General features: G+C 42.9%; 1 protein-coding gene across 1 annotated transcript in view; it reads left to right on the plus strand.

The window, feature by feature from the left end:
* The first annotated feature begins 901 nt into the window (after window positions 1–901).
* Slc17a6 (solute carrier family 17 member 6) overlaps window positions 902–15905 on the plus strand; it is a 42307-nt gene continuing 27303 nt past the window's right edge. The window contains exons 1-3 of the mRNA XM_057756160.1: window positions 902–1683; window positions 4306–4558; window positions 5933–6051. Coding sequence (XP_057612143.1) covers window positions 1598–1683; window positions 4306–4558; window positions 5933–6051 — 458 coding nt within the window. The 5' untranslated portion in view covers window positions 902–1597. The remainder of the gene's footprint in view (window positions 1684–4305; window positions 4559–5932; window positions 6052–15905) is intronic.

A 15905-nucleotide genomic window follows, 5' to 3' on the forward strand; every position in this document is an offset into this window, starting at 1 on the left:
AAGCTCACTCATGTTATACATATGCATCCTGGATGGAAGGTCTTGTGTAATTTTCTCTCAAAACAAACAAACAACAAAGCAAAAATAACCTCCCCCTTGGAAGAAGGTATCATAAAGGGGAAAAGATAAAATTTCAATAGAATGTAAGTATTTTGAAATAAAATGTTAAAACATTATCAATTATTATTTGCTGACAAATATAAATATAGGCATAAATTTTACCTGTATGGAGATAATTCAGCAGTGTGCTGTGTATTAGGTCATTTAATACAGCTTAGGATTCCGAAGAGTTCATATCGAACTGCCTGTCCTTTACTTAACAGAGTGCTCTAAGGCTACAGCTGTCATTTTCCTCCTGTGTATCCTCCTTCTGCCTCCTGCCTTCTTTGTCTCCCTCCATTTCTTTCTCTCTACATCCTTTGTTGTTCATCTTAGGGGTTGAATCAAACACAAACAATATTATTATAAATCCCATAAACATTTGCTTTATATCCAAGGGATAGCGGGTGTTCCCCTGGACACCACACGCCTAAGGAGAAGCTTCTGCAGTGCTGCTTCCCCCCATGCTGTCAGAGCTGGCATGGCTAAGCTGGCCAAGCAGAGTAACTTGTCAGTGCTTAATAAAGCCCTCCTCCCTTGCAGAGCCAAATGCAGTCTTCCTCCTGAGAACTCTGCAGACGATGACATCTCCCCACTCGGTTTCCATAGCATCCATTCCTGAAGAGCCCTAGAAAGGCCCTTGGTCAGGGCTATGCTCCCAGCTCCCCTAGGAAGTTGGCAAGCTGGCTAGCCAAAAGCAGCCTTCTGGGTTCCTGAACTTCCTCTGTCCGTGGTGCTGAAATGCTTAGCTGCGACTCGCGCACACTGAAGGGCGCGGTCAGCTTTTTTGGAAAGGCTCCCCTGAGGCTGCCTAAATCACAACTGTGTGTCTGTTACTCACTCACGTTCGCAAAAAGCAGCTAACCTCAGTCTCAATTCGACTCTGCCACTCTGCCGCAGAGCACACTTACGCCGGCGCGATGGGAGGAGACCACGTTAAGGCAGGAAGCTAACAGCAGCACAGCTCACCTGAGGCCTGGGAAGCTCCCAAGGGTTCTGAGAGCTGTGAGCTCTGATCAGCAAAGTCGCCGTTTTAGACAGTAGGGATTCTTTTGCCTTTTCCCTAACATAGGGTTCCGTAGCGTTTCTGTTCCCTCTGATTAAAAGCCAGCGGATTTATTGCAATAACCCTTCAAAACCAGGAATGTGCATTGTTTTTCTGTGAGCTGACTTCCAGAACAAGCACTCCTCAGCAGCACCCGCCCAAATACCACGGCACTGCGCGCGCCCTCGGCCACCGGATCCTCCCCTTCCAATGAGACTTTGTGACTCTGTGTACCAATTCTCCTATTAGGAAATCCGTGGGCTGCATGCAGCTCTTCTGTTGTCCTCTCTTTCTTGCTCTCCTCTCTTCAACTCACAGCCTGGCTGGAAAGCTCACCTCTGTTTGCTGAGAAGAAAAAGCCCTACCTTAACCGACGAAGACTATGTGCAGAACTCGCCTTTCATAGCCACCATAATTTAAATCTGGCAAGGTTGGACACCAGTCTTTACAAGAATGGAGTCGGTAAAACAAAGGATTTTGGCCCCAGGGAAAGAGGGGATAAAGAATTTTGCTGGAAAATCCCTCGGCCAGATCTACAGGTAAGAGAAAAAAGCCCATGCTCACCTAGGGCTCACTCACTATGACAGAGGCCATTTCTGTAAAGCTTGGTTATTTAGCAAGATTGTAGCATGGTGGGAAAGTATTTTTCTTGCTCATTGCTGAATCAAGGCTACATTGAGAACCTGTTTGTGAATGCAGGCATGTGGCATTAAATGCACCTGTCGTTTTGTGTGTGTGTGTGTGTGTGTGTGTGTGTGTATGTGATTGATTTTGTGTAATTACCTGGGAATTCTCATGTCTTCCAACCCAACTCTTAAGCCTCCTTTACAATCTTGAAATGTCCACTCAGCACCTATTCAGAAAGCTTGCTGCTTTTGCTTATAAATTCCCCAAATTTAAATCCCTTTGATCCAGACCAGTGAATAACAAAAGCCAAACCACTTTAAAGTGTAAATGTCAGAGACTAATGACAAAAACAAACAAACAAACAAACAAACTAGATCTCTGCTACAAATAACATAGGGAGGAATCTCTCATGGGAAATTTTGCATTGAATGAAACAGGATCGAAATATATCAATAGTTGGTCATTGATGTTTCTTTCTTGATCCTAAAATGCCATATACATATATGCATATGCATTTTTATTTGTTTGCTACACATTTTTAGGAATCTGTCTCTTGTGTGGGAAATGTCACAAAAATTTAAGAACAAACAGAACCGTAAACTGCAAAATTATTTTGAAAGTAATAGAAAAATGTTTAAATCCTGTGCTTTTCATAATCATTCCACTAAGCATACTATAGTTGGCATGATTCAGGTCTTGCTAGATGTATTATATCTTATGTGATATAAGTTTTTTTTTGTTAGTGATATAAGCAAAATAAAGGAGACAGCAGAGAGAGTAGGAAAATCAATTTTGAAAAGCATTCATTTTTACATGTGGAAAATGAAGCCTTGGCTTCAGTGAGAGTTGTAACCCAGATGACCAATGTACATCTTTATTTTTCAAGTGACTTGGTTCGGGTGGGCTTCAGCAGACACCATCACACACCTCTGCGGCAGTAGATGCTGCAAGCACCCTGCAGTCTTGCAGCTGTTTGAGACCTCTGTGAGGTCGGAAATTCGGGTGCAGAGTTCAACTTTGTAAATGTTGGTATACAAAGTCAAGGCGAAATAATCAAACCCATTAAATTTCTTCTTTGTATAAAGAAATGCCTTGTTTCTGGTACTTGGGTTGCATATCTGTGATAAATGCCGGCGTAGTCTATCCACAGACACATTAATTACCTATTTCTGTAGTGGAATTTGATACAATTTGAAGAGAGCTTCAAGTTTCTTGGTAACCATAGTCCAAGCTATAATGTCAGGAATTGATGTTAAAATTTTACAGGCTTCACGAGTGTGTGTGTGTGTGTCTGTGTGTGTGATCAATGGTGCACCATTTAATGATGGATATAGAATTAAAAGTACCTACAAGAGGGATTGAGAAAAAGTTGGCCAATTTTAAGTGTTGATATATCAAAAATACCAGTCTCATTAAGAGAAAGCTATTAATTTTTAACCTGTTCTCTTATAAAAATAGCATTTTTAAGGATGCGGTGGATATAAGAACAACATCCTCTTCTCAGGGCCATTCAAACACTCCAATTCTCTTTTCCTTTCCCAGTCCTACAAGGATCAGAATTGATTGAGAAAAGTCAAATCTTATGAAATAAAATGAAATTTCCTCTTAGTGGTACAGAAGGTGGTGTGGGTGCCCCTTGGTAAATCCGGAAATCAAATTTTCTGTGTCTGGAAATGGGCCAGCAATATTTTTCTGTGTGTTGTAGCTGAGATAGTAATGACGCAAGATTGTGACTGATTAATTATTCATGTTGTAGGAAGGAAGCTGAAGTGTCAGACATATGCTGTGGAGGCCTTTGTTTCTAACAGGAGTAAAGAGGAGAGAGAGAGAGAGAGAGAGAGAGAGAGAGAGAGAGAGAGAGAGAGAGACCGGGATGGAGAGAGAAGGAGAGAGAGAGAGAGAGAGAGAGAGAGAGAAAGAGAGAGAGAGAGACAGAGAGACAGAGAGACAGAGAGACAGAGAGACAGAGGAGGCTGGGGAGTGATGAAGCAGTTCCCCAAGGTAGAGGACTGGGAAGTGTTTGACAGGGTAGGATCAAAGAGATGGTCCTCAAGGAGATGCATCTGAATAGAGTTGTCCCTAACCTGTCAGGCCCTTCTCACGCCCTGTAGTTGAGGAAAGGACCAGCAGTAGCCTCAATTAAAGCACCTATGAGCCAAGGAGGGCATCCAGCAGCGGACCCTCTTTTCCCAACCCTCTCCCTTTCACCCTGGTGACCTCAAAAGTTAGGGTCAAGGGAATGTGAATGGAGATCAGAAAGGTGATAGAACTGGGGTTCCCTGAGTTAGGCCTGAGGGTATTAAGGTGTAGGGGCTTCTGCTCAGGAAGGAGTGTAGAATTTCACACAATTTAAGAGTACCTAAGCTCTGTATTCCCAGTATTCTAACTAGTCAGAAGAGGTCAGAGACCAACTCCCCAGCTCCTGAGGGTTGAGGAAACTGAATGCTGGCTGAGCTTAGGGCATCTTTGTCCCCTAATCTGTCTGGGGGAGGCGCCTAACCATAGGCATCCTTGCTTCTTAATCTGATGCCCAGGGTACTGGAGAAGAAGCAAGACACCGGTGAGACCATTGAGCTGACAGAGGATGGCAAGCCACTAGAGGTGCCTGAAAAGAAGGCTCCACTGTGTGACTGCACCTGCTTTGGCCTGCCGCGCCGCTACATCATAGCCATCATGAGCGGCCTCGGCTTCTGCATCTCCTTTGGCATCCGCTGCAACCTGGGTGTGGCCATTGTGGACATGGTCAACAACAGCACCATCCACCGCGGAGGCAAAGTTATCAAGGAGGTGGGCATTGACAAAGCCCTAGGGGGGACTCCCTCCGCTAGCTACCCACCTGTCAAAGCTTGTTTTCCCCACTGGAACCGAAAGGTTTGCATATTGTCTAAACCTTCCCTCCTCCAGCTATTCTGGAAAGTACCACTAGAGTGCTATTATCTCCCTTTTTCGTTAGGTTCCCGGCCTTTCCTCGCTCGTTTGCAAGGAGTAAAATAGCGTCTAGCTCACTAGATTTGTGAAAAGAATGACCAGCCAAGAGCTAACAAATGTCTGTTAAACCTAAAAAGAAATATTTTTCTTTAACTGGAAAGTGTAGCATCATAAAGTTCCCCTGGCTCCGTTCAGATCACCCTCTCCCAGGGAAAAAAAAAAAAAAAACTTGTTTTGTTATCCAACTCAAACAAACAATAAGTCCTGCAGTCAAATCACCATATGTATACCAGGTTTGACTAACAGGTTTAGGGATGGTATAGGATTCCCTGTTTAAGAGAGTGCTCGCTGCAGTGCTGCCGTATTCAGCAGTGACACGGGTTGGGGAGAGGGCGAGCTGAAGGTCACGGAGATCTATCCATTTGGTTGCAAAACTTGGGAACCTTCTGAGGAGCCAAACTAGAATCCCAGTCCCCCTCCTCCTCCTCCCCCCCCCCCCCCCCCCGCAGCCCGGGATACTCAGGACATTCCTCAGGACATTCTCATTGCAAGACAAATAATGGCATTCCAATTACCTGGGCAAGGTAAAAGCTTAGACCTTTACAGTATTCAGTAACTTGCAGATATTTTGAGTTTTGTGAGAGGCGCATCTTGTGCTGTGGACCGCTGTGGTCTGGGCGCAGTCAAGGCTTGACTTAGACGCTGCCCTCTCCCCGCCACCACACCACCACACAACCTTCTCCAAACTCTCTGTTAGACTGTCCCCAAACTCTTTTGTCCTGCCAACCCAGATTTAGAAGAGACACCCTTTCCGATCCCTTCAAGTCTCCCCCCCCCCCCCCACCGCATGCCTCTTGAGGGTTGGATTTCATGCTGGGGATCACCCCACTACTGCATTTTTACTGGCTGGCAACAGGGAAAATACCTTAACCAATATTCTTTTCGGAGAATCCAAATGTCTTAGTCCCATTATGGAGGTCCCAGGTCCACTGACCACAGTCCAGTCAGCAAGAAGCCTGGGAACCCGTACTTCATTGGGAATCACAACACCTCTTGTCAGCAGCTATTTTGTTACGAAACGAAAATTAAGCCCCTGACCTCGGTATTGCAGAAAATGTACTGCGTGTTTAAAGGTTCATGGCACACAAACCTCCGAAAGGGAATTAGGAGCGCTGACTCTGCTTTGCCACCCCTGACCTGTTGTTTCTTTGTGGTTTTCCTCTGTTCCTATAGAAAGCCAAATTCAACTGGGACCCTGAAACTGTTGGGATGATTCACGGCTCCTTCTTCTGGGGCTACATCATCACCCAGATTCCGGGTGGATATATCGCATCGCGGCTGGCTGCCAACCGGTAAAGCTGCGGGAGTCTGTGGTTGGGTCTCCCGGTTCGTATTCGCGCAGGTTCTAGACCGCCTGGGGAATTTGGAAACTCCCTGAGGGCGACCCCTTGTCTCTGGACACGTCTGCCACGCTGCAGAACTCCAGTGGAGTCTTGCTGGCTGAAAGGGCTAAGGTTTTTCAAGACCTTCTTTCTACAGGAGTAGGCCAAGGCTTGTTAGAGAAGTGTCCCTATTGTATGCGACTGCATGTGTGTGGGCAAGCGCGCGCGAGTGTGTGTGTGTGTGTGTGTGTGTAAGGGTATCTGTGTTGGGTGCTGCAAAAAATGGGGCAGTGATGTAAGGTACACAAGTGGGGGGAGAAGGGAGTGCTGAGACAGGTGCCTGGGTGGTGCGGACCTCTGTTAGAGCGCGGCAAAGGCGAGCCCCTAACAGAGCCCCATATGCTGTTGTGAGCCTGGAGGATTTGTTTCTATGGAGCCAGGCGGGCTCTAGGGCTCTCAGGGTGTGATTCCACCTGTTAATGAGCTCGGTGCTTAGGGGCGGGAGTGAGCTGAGCAGCTCAGCTAAGTCCCAGGGCCTCAGAATTTCAGCCCTACAGTGGTGGCGAGAGTCAAGGTCCTAGCGCCTTCTTTCATGGGCACCCCTCCTCCAAGATTCACCTACCGAGACACCGGCGGTATAAAGACTTGTGAGTGGAGATACCAAGGAACAGGGCATGACTACCGGAGGACTATAGATATTTCTTAGCATAGTAATTTGTTATAGTAAATAGTGTAGCTTGCTTCACTGAGTGTATTTTAATGAGAAAACAAACCAACAAAGCTAAATGTCTCTCTGCGTCGGAACCCAGGCTGAGCATTGTTGCCCGCCCCCCTCTCCCCCCCCCCCCCCCCGGGTTCTGTGGCTTACAGATGCCACGTAAAAATTCCCTGGTTTTCTTAAGACCTCTGGCATGTAACGCCTCCCCTCTTCTACCACACCAGCAAAGTGGTCAGCACCTGTAGGTCAGCTCCTAGGCTTTGGTTCAACCTTTCTTCTCTCCAGCGCTCACATCCCCAGGCTTATTCTCCAATGCAGACTGAAGAGGCTGTGTGGTTCCCAGGCTCCAGCAGAAATCTTGGAATTTTATTTTAGTCGTTTAGATCGTACAGTGGCGATTTCAGGGCGGCTGACCAAAATTTCAAATGGAGAGAGGCTAGTTAGAATATCTTTTGAGTATGATCTACAAGGAGTGAGGGCGCCCAGCACTCGAACCCAGAAGGTGGCTCCCTCCCCAGTAAAAAAAAAAGCAAGATTAAAAGACTAGCTACATAAAAATCCCAGTTTTATGGGCTCGATAAGGAAAAATTTAGTAGGAAGAAATTTTTAAAGAAAACATTCACTTTGTTGACGCTTAGTGATTAAGAACACATTGCAACATTCTGCGTTTTGCAAATCTGTAATAAAAGGTTTCTTAATTTCCCCCCAAATTATTGCTTAAAATGTATATTTTTCTGAAAGTTAATATATATGAAATATTTTTAATTCAGGAAAAAACAACAGAGAATTTACTGACAAATGGATAAATAAATAAATCGTTCCAAATGATATCAAAAATCTCAACTCGAGGTCATAATTACCATAACCTTGCTTTGAGAGTTGTGGCAGAGGGAGTTCTCTGGTTGTGAAAGGTAAATGGCTAAGGAGTTCCTGTCAGGAACAAACACCAAGGATTCCAGTCTTTCCTGTTTGGGACAGCAGAAAAACAGGTTTTTCCAATTTATTTTATTTTATTTTATTAAGCAAGCTTATTGAAAACTTTGGAGTCCCGTTTACCAAGGATGAGCGGCTGACTAGGTACCAGATAGCTGGGGGGTTTTCTTCAAAGGAAAAACTTGGAAGCTTTAGAATTCTAATTTGGATCTAATTGTTGTTACCTTTAAACGGATATTCAAAACACAGACTCCATACCTCCAAACATGATATTTTAACCCCTACCAATCTGAGGAAGTTCACAATGTAGCAAAGTAACACGAAGACACAGATTTAGAGAGACGCACTTCCCAGAGCTTTGACATATTCGCTTCAGTTTTATAATTCAGTAAACCTTCTGAGCAGGCATAAGCTTCCTGTGAAAATAGGTCAAATGGCGTGGACATTTTCTTTTCTACTGATAAAAGCTTTACTTGATCAATAAGGAAAAGCAAAACCTATCTTAAGGGAAGATGATCAAAATCATAAATAATGCAGCCAACCAGATGCGTCTGTTTTTAAATATGCTTTGAAGGTTCATCAGGCGTTAGAAACAGTACGTAAGATTTTGTCCCAGAAAGCTCTCTACACACGGATACATGACACTCTTGTAGAAGTGATTGGAAAAATGAATATCTCCTGCTATTTTTCTTTGCCCAGAAATAGCAACACACCATGGGGCAGGTCTTTGCATCTAGAGACCTGCCAGCCTGTTCATTCATGCTGCTGCTTGCTCCTCCTCCTTCTCCTCCTCCTCCTCCTTCATCTCCTCCTCCTCTGAGGCTGAAATTCCCGGGGACACAGAGGATAGCTTCTTTTCCCTCTTGCCTTAAAGAGGCTCTTTGGAAAGTGTTTGCCCTAGCTGTTAGTGAGGAAGGAGCTGTGTGGAGACAGTTGGAGGGGGCGGGGGGGGGGATGGACAACACGACGACAAGACTCCTAACTATGCTCTCTGCTCATTTCTCAATGGAAAATAAACAGCACATTAGACTTCTCCATTTTCTTGATAAGTGAAAACAGCTTTGCTCTTGGTCAGGATTCTGACTCTGGGTCATTTTATTGATCAAATTCTAAGTCTTTCTCTTTCCTGTTCGTTAAGAGGAGCTGCTGAGGGAGTCAGGAGGGAAGACATTCAGTTCAGTGGAGCACTTCCTACACTCCCCCTCCCTCTGTTTCTCCTGGAGTTACTGCACTCAGTGGGAGACGACTTCAGTCACCTCCACAGAGGGCCTTAAGCTGAGCTCTCAAAGGGAGACTCCTTCTAAAATCCATGTTTTAAGACGAGGACATATTTAAAACAGTGATGAAAATGTTGGGGCAAATCTGTACAGAGCACCTGAGACGGTGGGTTAGATGCTGACAATGTAGAGCCACCCAGGTGTATTTGTCCTGTGTCTAGGCTATTGTAGCGGCTGTGGCAAGTGTTTAATTACAGGACCATAACCAGATTTTCTTTTTGGAGACATAACTAAAGAAGGCCAAGGACATTTGGTGGAAACATTTTCAGTGTATAACAATGTAACTGTCCTTGCCAGTATTACTTAAACCCTTTGTAGACGTTCCCCCTCCTGCTCCTACCCTGTCCACCTCTCACTGAGCTATGGCCACCAGCAGGATCACAAGGCTGTCTTGTTCTTCCCTTGGTCCAATGCCTTCTTCCTTCCAATTTGGAGTCATATCTGTGCTTCTTTTTTGTTTGTATTTTCATGGTGACATCTCTGCCATTTTGAAGATTATCTGAACATGATGTGTATTTGCTAAAGAAACCAAATGAGATTTAGTCTCCAAAGCCAATCCATATAGCTTCAAGATTCTGAATATGTTAATTAATAACTTCCAGGCTCAAGAGTCTTTCTTCTTTCATCTTCTTATCAAAACCAAAGTGCCTAGTTCATTTTGCTGTCCTGACAGCTAAAAGAGAGGGTACATATGGATATGGGGAGGTAATCAGAACTATGTAATTGCTGACTGTTTGTTGCTGATACAAACTTAAATTTAAAAAAAAAAATGAAGGACATACTCTGTGATCATTAATTTTATTTGTCTTAAAATAGTAAGGTAAATGAATTCTTTCCACTGTGACAGTAACATTCATGTTCATGTATTATATTTCTGTTTTAAAAATCAATTCTCCCAAATTCATTTTTTAGAATTAGATTATTGTTCACTAAAATTATACAAGCCTCACCTGAAAGCTTGAAAATGGCTATTTTTACAATAGAAGTTTCAGTCAAACAGGCAGAGAGTGCTGGGAGTTCTGTGCATCTTATCTTTGAGTTCTAGTCTGGGGTAAGCACACGTAGGGAAATTCATTGAAGTTAGGGGTTAGACTTCTGCTTTGAAAGCTGCAGTCATTTCTCTAAGAAAGATAATCCACAGTGCATTGTTTTGTCTTTATAATGACTTCTGCTGGAGAAAAGAAAAAGGTTTTAATTTTTAAAATGTTTGGCTAAGAGAAAGCAAGCCATACTTCTTGCAGCATGGTCTTCTCCTCTGACAAAGGGTCCTGTCCTGTTAAAGCTGGACAGAGTTCATCAGGTCCAGGCCCCCGTTTTACAGAAATAAATGTGAAATACAAAGCCAAGGAGGGGGTGACGTCCATCTTGCAAAGAGACCCCATCAGGCTCCTGTACTGCAGGAGCACAAGCTAATTCTACAAGGAGTGTGATATCTCTGCAACCCACTGTGGGCTCCATTGTGAGGCTCACTTACAACATCAGACTGAGCCATCTGCTCCTTGAATGATGACTCCAATCTGTCATGCCTCAAATCCGGGGATAAATCCATGAATTAGAGATCACAAGCCCACGGGATCCTTGGTATAGTTTTTTTTTTCTTTTTGAGCAGAAGCATACACGCTGTGTGTGTATGTGTGTTGGTGTTTCTCTCTGAGTGTATGTCTGTGTATATGTGTCTTTCTATGTGTCTCTAGTGTGTGTTTCTCTTTCTCTGTGTGTACGTGTTTCTCTCTGTGTGTGTATCTGTGTATACATGTCTATCTATGCCTCTAGAGTGTGCACGTGTGTGTGCATGTGTGTGTGCAGGTATGTGTATGTGTGTTTCTCTCTGTGTGTATCTCTGTGTATGTGTCTGTCTGTGTCTTTTGTCTTCTCTCTCTCTCTCTCTCTCTCTCATCTGTGTGTGCATGTTTGTGTATGTGTGTTCCTCTCTGTAAGTGTTTATCTCTGTGTATGTGTCTGTCTGTCTGTGTGTGTGTCTAGGTGTCTTGGCATCTAAACTCCTTTGCCACAGTGTAATTCTGTTCTTTTCTCTGAAGAGATGGATTTCATGGTCGACAATAGGCTCAGAGGATTGGTTGAATTTCTGCAGATGAAAAGAGGCATTTATTTCTCCTCCCCACTCTCTCATCCCTTTGCCCAGCTGGGCCCCATGACTGTAAGAAATTTAGACGTTTTATGTGTAAAAAAGAAAAGATTCCTCTAGAACTTCATTCATTTTCTTAATGTAAAAGAGGCAATAATTGAAAGCATGGAGATGAAACACCCAAATGCTTGCGTTAGAACTTTTACCAATGTGAAGTTTCCTTAATAAAAATAAAACACTTTTAGTAGATTTTTTTTTTGCTTTCCTTATACAAAGAATATTTTGTCAGTTTGATTTTTATAAAGAGATGAATGACATTTTTAGGGTTAACAACTTCACATTATCTCAGATCTAGGTCTGAACAATTTTTTCTAAGTCTTTCTCCTTCTAAGAAATCAAGCATCAATGATATATTCAACTAATAACATATCAGAATGAGCTCTGGGAATGAGTTCCTAAGATCTGATGCCAATCATACAAAGTCACTGTAACCTATATATCTATCTATGCATCTACTGGTGTCTTTTTTTTTCTTTTCTATCATCTATTTTTATCTTCCATCCATCTATTATCTACCATCTATAGGTATCAAATTACCATATATCTATTATTTGTCTGAGTCTCTCTTCCTCTGTCTCTACTTACCCTTTCACTAAAATGTCAACCTCCAGATGCAGTTTCTTTGCCCTCAGTGAGAAATATTTTCAATCTCTTCTACATGACAAAATCATTTAGAATTCAAGCAAAGAGCTTGCTGCAGTGGACCACCAATCTTGGTGGCGGAAGTGGTTTTTAGGTACCCAGTCTTTTGTGGCCAAAGGTTAGCTTTACTATCGCACTCACCTAGTAGCGGATCACACATCTAGCTGCTTTGCCATTGTGAGCCCGATAGGTTAGGTATCTGGGGTAATGGAGCCTTTTGTTATTTTTTCTAACAAAAGAAAATACCCTTTACCACAAGACGAATGATGGAAAGATAGGCTGGAGCGGGGAGGAGTCTCCAAGGACTTGCATGTGCTTTGCTGACAGAGGCCTTTCTCTCTCCATTCTACAAACCCCTCGCCCCCTCCTAGCTCTGGTTTCTACGTTGCACCAGTCTGCAGACGCACTGCAGCTTCTGGGTGGGGGAAGCGCGGGGCGTTTTGCAAGAAAGTCAGGTAGGCAGCTGGTAGGATAATTCTCCTGCTGCTTTATGCCACCATTGGGGCAGTCTAATTTCTCTGTCGTGAGTGATGAAGTCATTTTTACAACTTAATGATGTACCAAGGGACACAGAGGGCTGCCTCCAGCCTGTGCAATCCTCTTTTTTTTTTCTTTTAAATATGAGAACAGGCATCAGATGTGACAAAGGGAGGGGCCCAGGCCCCAATTTGATTAGATTAAATAGATTAAAACTGCCTGAATCAGTCTATTCTTGCAAACTCTGCAGGAGGGGATTAGTCCCACACCTGGGGTGAGAACACGCGTCTCCTCTTAAGTAACAAGCCAAATGGCAGCAAGTTGATTGACTTAGGGAAGACAGATGTCCACTGCAAGGGTGACAAGCCACCAGTTTTTCCTGTCTGCAGGGCAAATCTTTCTGGGGTACAGGTGATTCTCCAGGGTATTGGGGGCAGAAGAGCAGAAGATCACAGAAATGTATAAAATGAAAAATTGATGTCTTGCTCCTGGCAGCCGAAGTGCATGTTAGTCACGCATGGGTCGCTTATGATGTAGGTATTGTTGGCATTTGCAAAGTTTTCGGTCCCCTTAGAGGCGCAGAGTCTCCTCCTCTCGTTATTCACAACCAGTCCTGCGCAAGACAGTAGAGCAGGTGATCATTCCACGCATAAGGGAAAGTGGAATGTGGGGGAGGGGCGGGGAGAGGTGGGGAAGGGAAGGAATATGATCAAAATGGTTTGCATGAAGTTCTCAAAAAATTAACACGCTGTTAAACAAAAGAGAAATAGCAGTAGTGTGTGTGCGCGTGCAGGCGCGCCTGCGTGTGTTTGTGTGTGTGTGAGTGCCTGTAGGGGTGTATGTTTACAAGTGTAACATGGAAGGGAACCAAACAAAAATTAGTTCTTCACCTGAAAGGACTCAGAGAATTCATTTTGTCCGTGTTATTTGAGCTAAATAATGAGAAAATCAAATTTAATCTGTTTTTGTATAACTTATCATTTTGAAAAACAACTTAAATAAGCAAATGTCCTTCATTTTGTGTCATACCTTCTCATATTGGACTTTGAAAAAATTAAGAGCACCCATAAGTTTTTTTTTTTTTTTTTTTTTTTTTTTTTTTTGACACAGGGTTTCTCGGTGGTTTCAGAGCCTGTCCTGGAACTAGCTCTGTAGACCAGGCTGGTCTCGAACTCACAGAGATCCGCCTGCCTCTGCCTCCCGAGTGCTGGGATTAAAGGCGTGTGCCACCATCGCCCAGCTATACCCATAAGTTTCTAATGCTTTTGTAGAGCAAAGAAAATAATTACGCATTAGTTGATAAATTTCATTCCATTTTGTTCCACTTCAATTTCTCACAGCCTTTTCTGACTGATAACCACACCATGTGTGGGTTCCTGTGTTAGAAGTTAGCTATGAGCTATCAAAAAGAAGGCTAAACAGCACACAATGTCTAATTTAGATCTATCTCACTATATATTTCTATATGTATTATATATTTTTTTCTAAATATATATTTCTATTATATTTTGTAAATTTATTTAGTATAGAAAATTTTTTAGTTCATTGTCGAAATGTGTATTTACTGGAAGCTTTTATTTACAGTTTAGGATTCCAGTATATATTTAAATAAATGATAGTAACATAAATACATTTTTACATGCTGTGGAGAAATGACTTTTACAATTCAAAAACTAAAGATAAACCAAATTGGCAAACATTCATTTCAAGTAAATTTTCTTTCTTTTACAAATACTTTTAATATAAAATTGAATATTTCCTTGCTCATTCTTCACCCTCACATAGAGAAAAAGACAGTCAACATTAAATTAGTTTCTTTATTTAGAAGGATTACCAAGCAAACAGAAAAAAGAGCTAAGACCTTGAATATAAATTCAAATTCAAAGATTAACTTATAAATATGTAATTGATTAGTCATATTACCTTGATATTCTTCTGCAACACAAATTGATTAAAATGTTTTTAGATAAACTATCTTGTTTCGTGTTGTTAAATGCATTTTATTGATGGAAAAACATTGAAAGCACACGTTAAAGGAATTTAAAAACACCAGGATTGTGAAAGTCAGTTCCTATGTGTGAAAAATCTGTTCCTGGTCTGAGGATGCCTGACAGTAATGTCACTTAAATGTAAACACTGAAGAAGGAAAGAGACTTCACAGTTGAATAAAATATAAACAAGAATCTAGCTTTTAGGGAGCAGGAGAGGTAGGTGACTCAAAAGTTGTGAGCACTTGCTCTTCCAGCAGAGAACCTGGGGTTGGCTCCCAGCACCCACCCTAGGCACCTCAAGGTGGCCTGGGATTCCAGTCACAAGTGACCTGCCTGCTTCTAAGGACTCCTGCACACAAGCCATGCACACAAACTCCAGTAGGCATACACACTTAAAAATAGCCCGTACATGCGTTTTTATAAAGAATCTAGCTTTTAGTCAAAAGCAAGAAAAGGTGGAGTCAGCCCCTCTGAGTTGGAGCACAGGAGCTCTGGGAAGGAGGAGGGAGCAAGTGTGTTCAGGAAACTTTCCAGGTGTGTGACTGGTTACTTAGCAGGGGGATTTACCCCCTTCTATACAGGGCTATAGAAGGGTAGGAAGCAAAAGGAATGCAGTTTACAAACCTTCTTCCTAGTTGTTATGCTTTTCCCAAGAGGAACACATTGAATTAGAGGCAAACCCAACTGCACACATCACTTGTGTGTTCTTGTCTTCCTTTCTCACATGGCCCCGTATGAAGAGTGTCTTGACGCTTCATTTGCTCATGAGAGAAACAAGCACAGGATTAGCTGAGTTATTTTCTGTACTACAACCAAAGATTAAGAGATGGACCCCAGGAGGTCTGATTTCGAGTGATGCTCTTTGCTAAGCACACTGTTTCTCTCAACTTAATCATGTGGTTGGTTTGTTTTTGTTGATATTGTTTTGAAACAGAGTCTCAGTGTGTAGATCAGGCTGGCCTTGAACCCAAAGAGGTCCTTCTGCCTCTGCTGCCTGAGTGTAGGATTATGGCTTGTGCCTTCATGCCCAGTTTATATGGACTTCCTTGAAATGTGTGTGTGTGTGTGTGCACTCATGTGCATGAGTGAAGGTCTGGTCAGAGGAAAGGCTTGGGTGCCAGCCTTCACCCTCTATAGCATTTGGGACACGATCGCTTTGTTGTTATCTGTTCACATAAAGGTCCACAAGCTATGAGGCACTTTCCTGTCTCACCATAGGTGTGATGACATTTCTGAGACCCACTCCCTGGAGTTTCTGGCTTCTGGAGATTGAACTCAAGCTTTTATGCTTGTACTTTAACTCAGCAACTATATCAACTAAGGTTTTGTCACCAGGAACACCGTAGATTCCAATCCAGGGCTGGCAAGCTGCAGCCATCTAGGAAAAGTAGTTCAGTCTCCTAGAATTGACAAGGCGTTAGAACTACAGCCTAGAATTTTAAGTCAAAAAACAGAAAAATGAACAACTGGTTTAAAGGCATCGAGGCAGAGAAGATGCAAACAGCAAAAATTTGTTATTGCTTGCATGCCAGGCCATTGGTACATGTTTGTTAGCGTCTTTGCACAAATGTATTAAATGTTCATTTCATAAGAACATGCCTCTACCCAGAACATTTTACTAGTACCACATAGCTTGAACA

The sequence above is a fragment of the Chionomys nivalis genome, chromosome 23 (genome assembly GCF_950005125.1).
Source record: "Chionomys nivalis chromosome 23, mChiNiv1.1, whole genome shotgun sequence".
NCBI classification, from domain to species: Eukaryota; Metazoa; Chordata; class Mammalia; order Rodentia; family Cricetidae; genus Chionomys; species Chionomys nivalis.